The 12,683-nt window shown below is 48.1% G+C and overlaps 1 protein-coding gene across 6 annotated transcripts in view; it reads left to right on the top strand.

The window, feature by feature from the left end:
• RNF213 (ring finger protein 213) overlaps positions 1 to 12,683 on the top strand; it is a 122,235-nt gene that overhangs the window by 63,494 nt on the left and 46,058 nt on the right. For all 6 annotated transcript variants that reach the window (XM_044938663.2, XM_044938659.2, XM_045164766.1 and 3 more), the window contains 8 exons: positions 200 to 362; positions 2,002 to 2,219; positions 3,074 to 3,214; positions 3,320 to 3,487; positions 4,048 to 5,203; positions 5,878 to 6,071; positions 6,515 to 6,670; positions 7,295 to 10,900. In XM_044938663.2, the coding sequence (XP_044794598.2) occupies positions 200 to 362; positions 2,002 to 2,219; positions 3,074 to 3,214; positions 3,320 to 3,487; positions 4,048 to 5,203; positions 5,878 to 6,071; positions 6,515 to 6,670; positions 7,295 to 10,900 (5,802 nt within the window). The remainder of the gene's footprint in view (positions 1 to 199; positions 363 to 2,001; positions 2,220 to 3,073; positions 3,215 to 3,319; positions 3,488 to 4,047; positions 5,204 to 5,877; positions 6,072 to 6,514; positions 6,671 to 7,294; positions 10,901 to 12,683) is intronic.

Raw genomic sequence — 12,683 nt, forward strand, 5'->3', positions numbered from 1 at the left:
TGAATATGCCAAGGGCTTTGTTTTTACCTTTGTTTACCACTAGTGTGACTGCTAGTGTCAGTTTTAGAAGTTTGGTGGGAGGGACTATTGGGATGGTCAGCACAGTTCTTCTTGGGGGTCCAGGAGCCAGTTTCAGCCCACATACAAAGTGCTTTGTCTTGCAGACTGTCTTTGACAGCTTTCTTTGATGACTTTCTAGACTGTCTTGGACAACTTTCGCCACAAAAAACTGGACCGTATCAACCAGCAAATTGTCCGTGCCAAAAAGCTTCTGCAGGATATTGATGAGACTCGGTGTCAGTGTCTGAAGGAGCTGTCCCAGAGAAAGGAGTTCATTAGTTGGGTCCAGGAGGCTCTCAGAGGTACAGTCCGCCACTGTGGTGGCCAGAAGGCTGGAGAGTATTTAGATGGTTCATGGGGTGGTCTTCCTGAACTTCTGGGCAGTCACTCCCTTGATCATGTTCTGCATTTTTTACATTCAAACTTTTAAAATTGAAATGTATTTTACATATAAGGGCTTCCCTCATAGCTCAGTCAGTAAAGAATCTGCCTGCAATTGCAGGAGACCCTGGTTCAATTCCTGGGTTAGGAATATCTGCTGGAGAAGGGATAGGCCACTCACTCCAGTATTCTTGGGGTTCCCTTGTGGCTCAGCTGGTAAAAAATCCACCTGCAATGTGGGAGACCAGGGTTTGATCCCTGGGTTGGGAAGATTGCCTGGAGAAGGGACAGACTACCCACTCCAGTATGCTGGCCTGGAGAATTCCATGGACTGTATAGTCCATGGGGTGGCAAAGAGTCAGACACTATTGAGTGACTTTCACCTCACTATTTTCCTTGTAGCGTTGCATAAATTTAAGGTACATGACACATTGTTTTAATACATTTATATTTTATAATATGATTGTAATTGTAACTATAATTAGCCCTCCATCACCTCCCATAATTCTCTCTTTATTTTAGTGATTGGAATAATTCTAGTCTCTTAGCAAGTTTTCATCTGTATTCATTAGGTAAATGTGCAAGGTGTGCCTAGGTTTGTAGGTAGAATTTATATCAGGATAGTATCACTCATTTGCTGTTGTAAAAGCCATTTCCTTGGCTACTTTTTTTTCCCTCTCACTCTGGATGCACGCTGTGAACAGCAGGCAATCATTTTTTTTAAATTATGTCCCTTTAGCTTTTTCCTTTGCTTGAATTTTTTTTTTTTTTTACTAGAAGCCAAGGCAGCCTTGTCTTCTAGACATAATCACATCTACTTATTGTTGCACACAGGCTTGGCAGTCTTTTTAGCTCTGTGGCTTGGGTGATTTTGGCAGAATTAATGCATGGAGGGAAGAAGGAGGCAGGAAAGAAGGAAGGTGGATGGCCCTGGTGTCCAGGGACAGGGGATGGGCTGTGTGCTCATCTCATCCCAGCTTCACTGCTTCATTCAATTAGTAAGCAGCCGTTGGTTGTAGATGACTGTCAACATGTTATTTACCAGCTAAGCTTACTTTTAATAATGAAATGGCAATATTACATGGATTACATGAAATAGTACACACACACAAGAAAAAACCTATGCAATGCCCAGACATTGGTGTTGTTCAGTAGGGTCAGGTCTTGTTCAGTAGTATCAACATAAATGACTTGGCTTCCTTGGTGGCTTAGTGGTAAAGAATCTGCCTGCCAAGCAGGAGAGTCGGGTTCAATCCCTGGGTCAGGAAGATCCCCTGGAAAAGAAAATGGTGACACACTCCAGTATTCTTGCCTGTGAAATCCCATGGGCAGAGGAGCCTGGCAGGCTAGTCCATGGGCTTGCCAAAGAGTTGGATACGACTTAGCCACTAAACAACATAAATGGCAAAAGAAAAAGTGCCCCAGGTTCTTACTGAAGCAGAGTGGGAAAACCCGAAAAATTCACTATCCAGGAATAGCACCAGTAAGGAGCACTGTTCCAGATTTGGGGCTCCTGTCATCACAGGGTAGCCCTGCATTCATCTACCCATTCTGCCCCAGGCATCACCGAGCTGAAGGTGTTCGTAGACCTGGCCTCCATCTCTGCGGGGGAGAATGACATTGACGTGGACCGCGTAGCTTGCTTCCACGATGCTGTGCAGGGTTACGCGCCCCTGCTCTATGAGCTGGACACAAGTGCGGGTTTTGATGAGTTCATGCAACACCTGAAAGATCTGTGGAAGGCTCTGGATAATGACCACAACCTGCCCATGAAACTGGTGAGTCTTATTTCTGGCTCCAGAGCAGGTTAAGTTCAATGAAGTGTCACTTAGAAACACTAGCGGCACAACTGCACACTCACATGGCAGGTTTTTAATGCAGCCTTTTAAAAGGATGTTTAAAAACAGTTTTTCTTCCCAAATGGAAGTATTTTCTCTGTCCTATTGTTAGAAAACTGGATATAAAACTGCATGTAAATAAGAGTGATCTCTCCGGTGGAAATACATGGGAAAAAAGATAGAAAGGAAATGTGCTAAAATGTTACCAGTGGTTTCCTCTGAATGGGGGTAGTTGTTAGTTAATAGGCTATATATACATTTTGGTATTTTTCCATACTTTCCACAATTGGTACAGATTCATTTTTAATCAGAAAAGTAAACATTTCCGTGTACATAAATCAGCTGCACCAGGGTTCCAGCAAGCCTATAGTTCATAACTTGCCTAACAGGGTGGCTGAGGCCCCACTAGGGGTGAAGGAGCAGAAGAGGAATGGCAGGAGCTCACAGAGCTCACGTGCTTGTTTCAGCCAGCATTATCCCCGGTTAGGGGCCCGGCTGAAGGCCGCTTCTCACAGAGAGCTGAGTTCATGCCTGTCGCTCCCCATCCACGTATCCAGGGCACTGGGTGGGAACACAGAGGAACAGCCATTGCAGCAACAGCGCGTGACCCAGGAGGGAGAGCCAAAGCCCGTGGCAGTGGTGGGCAGCAGATGAGGGGCGCCTCCCCTGTGGGTGATGGTGCACTGGGCCAGAGAAGGGGAGGAGGCGTCTGTCCCTGGAAGGCAGAGGTGGAGAGAGTGGCAGGAAGAAGATCACGCCTAAGCTTCGGCCCATTTTCTCTCCTGTCCTGACAGCGTGACTCTGCCCGGAACCTCGAGTGGCTGAAGACAGTGAAGGAGAGTCATGGGTCTGTGGAGCTCTCGTCCCTGTCCCTGGCGACAGCGATCAACAGCAGAGGCATCTATGTGATCAAGGCTCCCACGGATGGCCAAAAGGTGAGCCTCACATCGCAGGCACGGCTGCAGGAGGCTCTTACGGCTGCTGTCCTCGGGGGGTTTCTGCCTCCCCAAATCGACCTCTGACTGTGCCCTGTTCCACAGATTTCCCCAGACACAGTTCTTCGTTTAATCCTTCCCGAGGGCCAGGGAGGCCACGAGGAGAAGCGAGACTACTCTTTAGAAGAGCTGAAAGAGCTTTTGAACAAATTGATGCTGATGTCTGGCAAGAAAGAACACAGCAATGCTGAAGTCGTAGAGGTATTTTCCGAGGTAAGGATTTGTATCTACGTTGGAGCAAGTGTCCTAATCGCATCTGTTTGGGCTGAGCACTCTCACTGCTGAGGTGCCTGGGAAGTCAGAAGAGACTGAGTTTGTCTTTAATTCATAGGAATCACTCTGCTCTTAAAACTGTGGAGAGTAGAGCCAGTGGGTCTTGCAGAGTGCCTATATTTCAAATTCATGACCCAAAGAGATGTCCATTTTCTCCGTAAATCAGCAAGCATCCCAAAATACTTAAAGATGTAGTTGGACATCATTCATCGAAATCCACAGTAACCACAATGGTAAAGACATATTGGTTTATGTAACAGTCTATCCTTTTGATTATGAGTTTTTAATCTGTAAAGTTCATTTGTACTTTATAAATGATATCCTTTATCTTCACAACATATCGCTTCCTAAGAAAGAGACTATGGAAATAAGAAAGGAAGACCTTCCATGATCAATCTCATGCTTGAGATGCCACAGTGAACCATGGAGGACATGAACCCCAGCCCTTCGAATTATAAATTTGTTTGTGTTATTCTAGACTACATGTCCTCTCTCTGCAGGTGTTCTGCAACGTGCAGAGGCTTGTCCAGTCTTTCATAAACCTTTACTCTGCTGGAAACATGCTGTTCAGGGCCTGGTCAGCCGAGGTGTACTGTACCCCCCTAAAGGGTACCTCCATCCGGCTGGACTTCTGCCTGGGGCTCATGGGCCCACTGGAGGAGGGCGGGCCAGTCGTCCAGCTGCTGGAAGCTCTCTGCCGGCAGCTGGAGGACTTCCTGGGCCTCTGGGAGAGATTCGTGGCAGAGAAGCGAGCTGAGCACTTTTACCTCAACTACTACACTGCTGAGCAGCTGGTTTACCTGGGCTTGGAGCTCGGGAGGGAGACGCCCAGCAACGCTGCCCTCACCATGCTCTCCTTCATCAAAGGCAAGTGCACCCCATGGGATGTCTCGAGGGCCTGCAGGGGGCCCAGTAGAAGGGCCAACACCCACCAGGAGAGAACAGTGGTGGAAAACTTGCCACTGTTGCCCTTCTCTGAGTCCAGACTGGTGGACAAGCTGAAGGTCATCATGAAATGCTCGATGACATGCATGCGTGTCTTCCTGCCTCACTGCCTGGACCTGGAGGCCCTTGGCCACTGTCTGGCTCACCTGGCGAGGATGGCTGGACCCCCTGTGCAGCGGGAGCTCTCCCATGGCCTACAGGAGGGCCAGCCCAACCTTGTCCTCTGTGGCCACTCTGAGGTGCTGCCAGCTGCCCTGGCCATCTACATGCAGACCCCACACCAACCTCTGCCCACCTACGATGAAGTGCTGATCTGCACCCCAGACACCACGTTCGAGGAGGTGGCATTGCTCCTGCATCGCTGCCTGACCCCAGGCTCCCAGGGACTTGGGGTCTATAGCCTGCTGTATGCGGACCAGCTGAGCTACGAGGTGGCCTGCCGGGCAGAGGCGCTCTTCCAGAGGCTGTGCACGCAGCCCCACCGGGAGCACTACCGGCTCGTGATGGTCTGTGACTGTGAGCGGGAGCACTGCTATCTCCCCTCGGCCTTCAGCCAGCACAAGGTCCTCGTCACCCCCCAGGCGCCCCTCAAGGACATCCAGGCCTACCTGGCTCACCACTTCCGAGTCCCGGAAGAGACCCCATCAGCCGCCTCCATGTTCCAGGACCGCATGTGTGTTGGGATCGTAGCCTCGGAGAGAGCGGGTGTAGGTAATAATGGCTGCTGTGTCCCCGATCCCAGGGACCATCTGATGGCCCTTCTTTGTCCAGTGGGGAGTGAGGTGAGCTCAGATAAGCCCTTCTTCAGGTAGGGAACTAAGTCCCTGGAGGATTGACTCACCTGAAATTATAAATCAGGGCCCTCACTGGAACGGGATACTTTTCTCACCTGGTCCCAGCTTGACTGAACCATCTTCCTCCTTTAAACTGGCTTCTCTGCTGTTTTTTTTCTTTCTCTCTAAGTCCATTGAATACTTTGGGGTTGATGTGGGTCCTGATCAGGACAAGGTATATTTCCTCTGTCTTGAGAAGAAACAGATGCCTCCACCTTCAGTCGCCATCATGATTTCCATTCTGTTGACTGCATCCCTTTAATGGTACTCCCTTCTGTCCAGTGACACTCACTCCCCTCCCTGATGAAGCAAGCTCTGCTGTCCTGACCTCCTTCTCAGACTTCCATCCTTAGTCCCAGGAAGCAGCAGGGCTGTTGGGTGGGGAACAGCAAGGAAATTTGAGGACTCAAGTATACTCAGCTTAAAGTATTCTTTAAGCTGATGTTAGGTTGCATCAGTTTTTAATTTTGTACAAAGAGAAGTAATTTTCTGGACATTTTCATTCTTGATCTGCAGCCCTGGCATCTAATTTTCATATGTTCACATCAACAGGAAGGTCTCTCTTTGTGAAGAGGTTGCACGGCAAACTGAGAATGCAGTTTAATGGAGCAAAAGTGCCTCTAAAAGTTATTCGATTGATTGACCCTCAGGTGGATGAGAATGAAGTCCTGAGGTCCCTTCTGCCTTTCCTGGATGCCCCATATCAGAGGAGACCCATAATTTTCCACTTTGACATGACCTCTTCAGTAAGTCGAGCTTCCCTGATAGTTCAGACGGTAAAGAAACTGCCTGCAATCCAGGAGACCCAGGTTTAATCCCTGCTCGGGAAGATCCCCCGGAGAAAGGAATGGCTACCCACTCCAGTATTCTTGTCTGGAGAATTCCATGGACAGAGGAGCCTGACAGGCTATAGTCCATGAGGTCACAGAGTCAGACACAACTGAGTGACTAACATTTTCACTTTCACTCCAGTAAGTTGCCCCCAGGTTCTAGCTGAGTGGCTGGATAGGGAAAGACACAGCTTCCACATCCTGCAGTACCCTATCTCCAGTATAAAGAATTTCTTCTTTCTACATGTAATGATACTCAGAATCATTGTAAGATAGAGCAGAATAACAAGGTCCTTAGGGTTAGGAGGATTGCTGTCTTTTGTGTAAATATTTACAGACCCACATGATTCTATCTTTAGGTACGGACTGGTATTTGGGTGTTTCTTTTCAAACTCCTCATTCTCCAGTACTTAATGGATATAAATGGGAAGATGTGGCTTCGGAACCCATGCCACTTATATATCATTGAAATCCTAGAAAGGAATTCGACTTTGCCACGAAGGCCTTCGAAGCTGGTGTGTATCAGGGCACTCTCATGCTGCTGTGGGGGCAGGGGCTTTTATTCATGTTTATGATTCCCCACTTTTGTCTTAGCAGAGTAGCTGAGTGCAGTGTTAGTAAAGAAGAATCTTTAAACTTAGTTTTAAATAATGCATGGAATACAAAGATTCTTTTATTAATTAATAGTACCTTAGATTTGTTCTCTCTGGGGTGAGTGCTGTGTGTCTGGGTTAAATGCCAGTGGTGACTGGAATGCAGGAAATTCATGTGCTAGGAGAAGCACTGTCTTTCTTAATGACAGCCAACATGGGAAAGAGAATTCCATTATATCAGTTTCTTAATTGAAGGGAGCTCTATGCTCATACACACACACAAACACGCATGTATGTGCTTGATGGAGAGATTTAGTTCCAAGAGGCTGAGTAGAAAAGGGCTTTGTTACTTACAGTGCAGCTCACACCATGCCTGAATGTGCAGAAGGTAACACCTCATGCCAAGAGGTATCTACAGAAATCCCTTCATGAAAAGTGATTTTTCATAAAGGTCCATGCAGTCTGGACCATGTTGAGGATTAAAACAAAAAGCGCTTTTTGGGAAATTCAGCCATAACTCATTTCATTTATGTCTCTCCTTTCCAGAACGCACTTGTCCCCCAGTTCAATTTTCTAGACGTCTTCCCCAAAGTGACCTGCAGACCTCCCAAAGAAGTGATCAACATGGAGCTGGATCCTCAGCAGAGCTACAAAGAGCCAGGAATGGATCAGAGAGAATTCTGTAGTGAAATATTCCAGAGACCTTACCAATATTTAAGACGGTTCCATCAGAAAAAAAACCTAGACACATTCCAGTACCAAAAAGGTTCTGTTGAGGGCAGCCCTGGCGAATGCATCCAACACCTCCTGATTTACTGCGGGGTGATAAACCCATCCTGGTCAGAGCTTCAGAACTTTGCTCGGTTCCTGAACTACCAGCTCAGAGATTGTGAGGCCTCTCTCTTCTGTGATCCCACCTTTGTTGGAGACACATTGATGGGCTTCAAGAACTTTGTGGTCACCTTCATGATCTTCATGGCCCGAGATTTCGCCACACCTACACTTCACACATCTGACCAAAGTCCGGGGAAGTACACGTTCAATATGGATGGGGTCAAAGAAGAAGACCTCGCCCCTTTCACTCTCCGGAAGAGGTGGGAGTCGGAGCCCCACCCATACGTTTTTTTCAACAGTGACCACACATCCATGACGTTCATAGGTTTCCATTTCCAATCCAACCGGAACGGTGGTGTTGATGCCATAGACCACTTGAGTGGGAAAGTAATCAAGAAGGATGTTATGACAGTGCAACTGTACCAGGGACTGTTGCTTCAGAGGGTGCCCTTCAACGTTGACTTTGACCAGCTGCCCAGACATGAGAAACTTGAAAAACTGTGCCTGGCATTGGGTATCCAGTGGGCCACTGACCCTGATGAAACATACGAGCTTACAACAGACAATATGCTTAAGATCCTTGCCATTGAGATGCGTTTCCGGTGCGGCATCCCTGTCATCATCATGGGAGAAACCGGCTGTGGGAAAACCAGACTCATTAAATTCCTTAGTGACCTGCGGCGTGGGGGTGTCGATGCTGAAACCATGAAGTTGGTCAAGGTCCACGGAGGAACAACTGCTGACATGATCTACTCCAAGGTCAGGGAGGCTGAAGAGCTGGCCCACTTCAATAAGGCCCAATATCAGTTGGACACCATCTTGTTCTTCGATGAAGCCAACACCACAGAGGCCATAAGCTGCATCAAAGAGGTCCTGTGTGACCACACAGTGGGTGGCCAGCCCCTGGCTAAGAATTCTGGCTTGCATATCATTGCAGCCTGCAACCCTTACCGGAAGCACACCCAGGAGATGATCTGCCGTCTGGAGTCAGCCGGCTTGGGGTACAGGGTTAGTGCAGAAGAGACGGCCGAGAGGCTTGGTTCCATCCCCCTGAGGCAGCTGGTGTACCGTGTCCATGCTCTGCCGCCGAGCCTGATCCCCCTGGTGTGGGACTTTGGACAATTGAATGACTCTGCAGAAAAGCTCTACATCCATCAGATTGTCCAGAGACTTGTGAAGTCCATCAACATGGTGAAGAGCAAGACTCATGTAATCACGGAAGTGCTTTCTGCCTCTCAGGGTTTCATGAGGGAAAGACAAAATGAATGCAGCTTTGTCAGCCTCAGGGATGTAGAACGCTGTGTGAAAGTTTTCAAATGGTTTTACGACCACAGTGAGATGCTCTTGTCTGAGTTGCATTCCTTTCTCTCTGAGACTGAGGTCATCCAAAATGACTTTGAGAGAGATCCTGTCCTCTGGTCCTTGGTTCTGGCCATCGGGGTATGTTACCACGCCTCTTTAGAGAAGAAGGAATCTTACCGGAAAGCTATTTGCAAGTTCTTTCCAGCACCGTATAATGACAGCAGGGTTATCTTAGATGAGATAACGCGAACCCAGGATCTTTTTCTGAATGGTGTATCTCTGAGGAAAACGATCGCCAGGAACTTGGCTTTGAAGGAGAACGTCTTCATGATGGTTATCTGCATCGAGCTCAAGATTCCTCTCTTCCTGGTGGGCAAGCCCGGCAGCTCCAAATCTCTTGCCAAGACCATCGTGGCAGATGCCATGCAAGGCCAGGCTGCACACTCGGACCTCTTCCGGCACTTGAAGGAGGTCCATCTGGTGTCATTCCAGTGTAGTCCACATTCCACCCCACAGGGCATCATAGGCACCTTCAAGCAGTGTGCCCGTTTCCAGCAGGGGAAGGACCTTGAGCAGTATGTGTCCGTGGTGGTGTTAGATGAGGTTGGACTAGCAGAAGACTCACCCAAAATGCCCCTGAAGGCGCTGCACCCATTGCTGGAAGATGGATGCATTGAAGACGATCCTGCCCCCCACAAAAAAGTTGGCTTCATAGGCATTTCCAACTGGGCCCTGGATCCCGCCAAGATGAACCGGGGTATATTTGTGTCGCGTGGCAGCCCCAACAAAGGAGAGCTCATTGAGAGCGCCAAGGGAATTTGTGCTTCAGAGCCCCTCGTCCAAGCAAGAATCCAAGGATACTTCACATCCTTTGCCAAAGCCTATGAAACAGTTTGTAAGAGGCAGGACAAGGAATTCTTTGGGCTTCGTGACTACTATAGCCTCATCAAAATGGTCTTTGCTGCAGCAAAAGCTTCCAATAAGGAGCCTTCCCCTCAAGACATCACGCAAGCCGTCCTTCGGAACTTCAGTGGCAAAGACGACATTCATGCCCTGGACATTTTTTCAGCCAATTTACCTGAGGCAAAGTACACAGAGGAAGTCAGCACCATGCAGCTGATCCACCAGAACATATACGGCCATCTTCAGAAGATGCATGGCAGAGAGCTGGATGATTCTGAGTCCCGTTACCTGCTTGTGCTGACCAGAAATTATGTGGCCCTGCGGATCCTGCAGCAGCAGTTCTTCATTACAGACCGACCAGAGATTATTTTTGGATCCAGTTTTCCCAAAGATCAAGAGTATACCCAGATCTGCCGAAATATCAACCGAGTAAAGATCTGCATGGAAACCGGCAAGATGGTGGTGCTGCTCAACCTGCAGAACCTCTATGAGAGCCTCTACGACGCACTCAATCAATACTACGTCTACCTCGGCGGTCAGAAGTACGTGGACCTTGGTCTGGGGACCCATCGGGTCAAATGTCGGGTTCACCCAGACTTCCGCTTGATAGTCATTGAGGAGAAAGATGTCGTCTACAAACATTTTCCCATCCCCCTCATTAACCGGCTGGAGAAGCACTATCTGGACATCAACACTGTTTTGGAGAAATGGCAGAAGAATATCGTGGAAGAGCTCAAGGTCTGGGTGGAGAAGTTTATAGATGTGAAAGCTGAGCAGTTTCTAGCCAGACCCAAATACAGCCCTTCTGACGTCTTCATTGGGTACCACTCAGACACGTGTGCCTCTGTGGTGCTCCAGGTCATAGAGCAGCTAGGGCACGAGGTCTTGACTGATGAACTCTACCAGAAAGTCTCTGAGCAGGCCGAGTCAGTGCTGCTGGACTGTGCCACCCCTGATGCTGTGGTTCGGCTGAGTGCTTCCTCACTGGGCCAGTTCACGGCACAGTCCCTGTCGGAAGAATATTATTACAGGCAGCACCATAACTCCTTTGCAGACTTCCTGCAGGCTCACCTTTGCACAATGGATTCAGAACGCCATGCCATCTTCACAGAGGTGATTATCTTTCTGTATTTTACCCTTTTCCTCTTTCACCTCTGGGTCCTTGACTTCCTAGCCTCAAGAACTCAAGATTCTTTGCAAGTCAGTGTATAGGATCCATAAATGAACATGTTGAGACTTTTGGTTCCTCTCCGTGGTAAGTGCAAGGAGACCTCCATATTTTTACATGTTTAGTGTTACCAAGTTTGAGTGCCCATTTTTGTGCAGTGCTGTGCACAGTGCTCAGTTCAACAAGGGAAATACCACATTCGAGTACTGCACGAAGGACTCTGCGGATATAAAGATGAGTTGGCACAGGGCTTGTCCTTGGTCAGCATACAGTGTAAGGTTGAAAGACACTCATGAATGGGTACTGTTGATAGCCTATGATAGTGTTATCCACAGAGGCAAAGAGGAGCAACACAGATCAGGATGAGGTCACAAACTCGTCTTTAAGACGTGACCATCAAGCTGATTGTAAAGTACGGTTTGGAAGGTACTATAAGAAGAGGGTCCTACTTGAGCAAGGATGTCAAGGTTTAAAACACCCAGTCTTTGCAGGAAACCCAGAGTTAATTACTAATGAAGCCTAAAGCTCAAGGCCCTAAGTTCTGAGAGATAGGAGTGAGATATAGCCAGAGAGACTTCATGGAGGGTTTTTCAGTGGCACCAAGGAGCTTTGCTTTCCTGTGTAGGGGGAGTGATGGAGAAATGTGTGTGGAAATATGTCCCACTACCTGAGAGAGGAAGGGGAAAAAAGTCTGATAGAAGACTCACAGATAAGATATACCAGTAGTGAGGCTGCAGTACCAGTTCAGTCAAAGGATGGATGGGTGGAATTGAGACATAGTAAGGATTCATATTGACAGAGATAAAGATTGATTCTTTATAGGAGCTCTGGGAGATGGAGGAGGCTAAGGATGACTCCATGGTTTCTTCCTTGGTTGACCAGAAGTTTGGTTAATCACATCTTTGTTGTTGTTCAGTCAACAAGTCATGTCTGACTTTGTGACCCCGTGGACTAAAGCATGCCAGGCTTCCCTGTCTCTCACCATCTCCTGGAGTTTCCCCAACTTTGTGTCCATTGCATCGGGGATGCCATCCAGCCATCTCATCCTCTGCTGTCCCCTTCTCCTCCTGCCTTCAGTCTTTCCCAGCATCAGGGTCTTTCCAGTGAATCAGCTGTTCGTATCAGGTGGCCAACGTATTGGTGCTTCAGCTTCAGCATCAGTCCTTCCAATGAGTATTCAGGGTTGATCTCCTTTAAAATTGACTGATTTGATCTCCTTGCTGTCCAAGGGACTCTCAGAGTCTTCTCCAGCACCACAGTTTGAAAACATCAATTCTTTAGCATTCTGCCTTCTTTATGGTCCAGCTCTCACAACCATACGTGACTACTGGAAAGACCATAGCTTTAACTGTACAGACCTTTGTTGGCAAAGTGATGTCTTTGCTTTTTAATACACTGTCTGGGTTTTTCATAGCTTTCCTGCCAATCACAAACTAGTTATGAGCAACAAGTCTGGTGGAGCCAGTGATGAATTCCATTTGGGATGGGCTTTGATGTTCCTGTAGCATCTATGTAGTCGGTCATCAATTGGGTATAGGAATGGGAAGCTCAGTGGCAAGGCCAGCCTGGAGATAATGCTTCAGGACCTAGCAGCGTGCCCTGAAGGAGTGTACTGGTCGCACTGTGTGGTGTCATCCAGTAGCAGGGGAGATTTGGCTAACAGCTGTGGGGGAGACGGACCTCAATGGCCGGCTCCACGGAAAGGTTGAAGTAAGACTGCAAAGGACA

Source organism: Bubalus bubalis, chromosome 3, assembly GCF_019923935.1.
Source record: "Bubalus bubalis isolate 160015118507 breed Murrah chromosome 3, NDDB_SH_1, whole genome shotgun sequence".
NCBI lineage: Eukaryota > Metazoa > Chordata > Mammalia > Artiodactyla > Bovidae > Bubalus > Bubalus bubalis.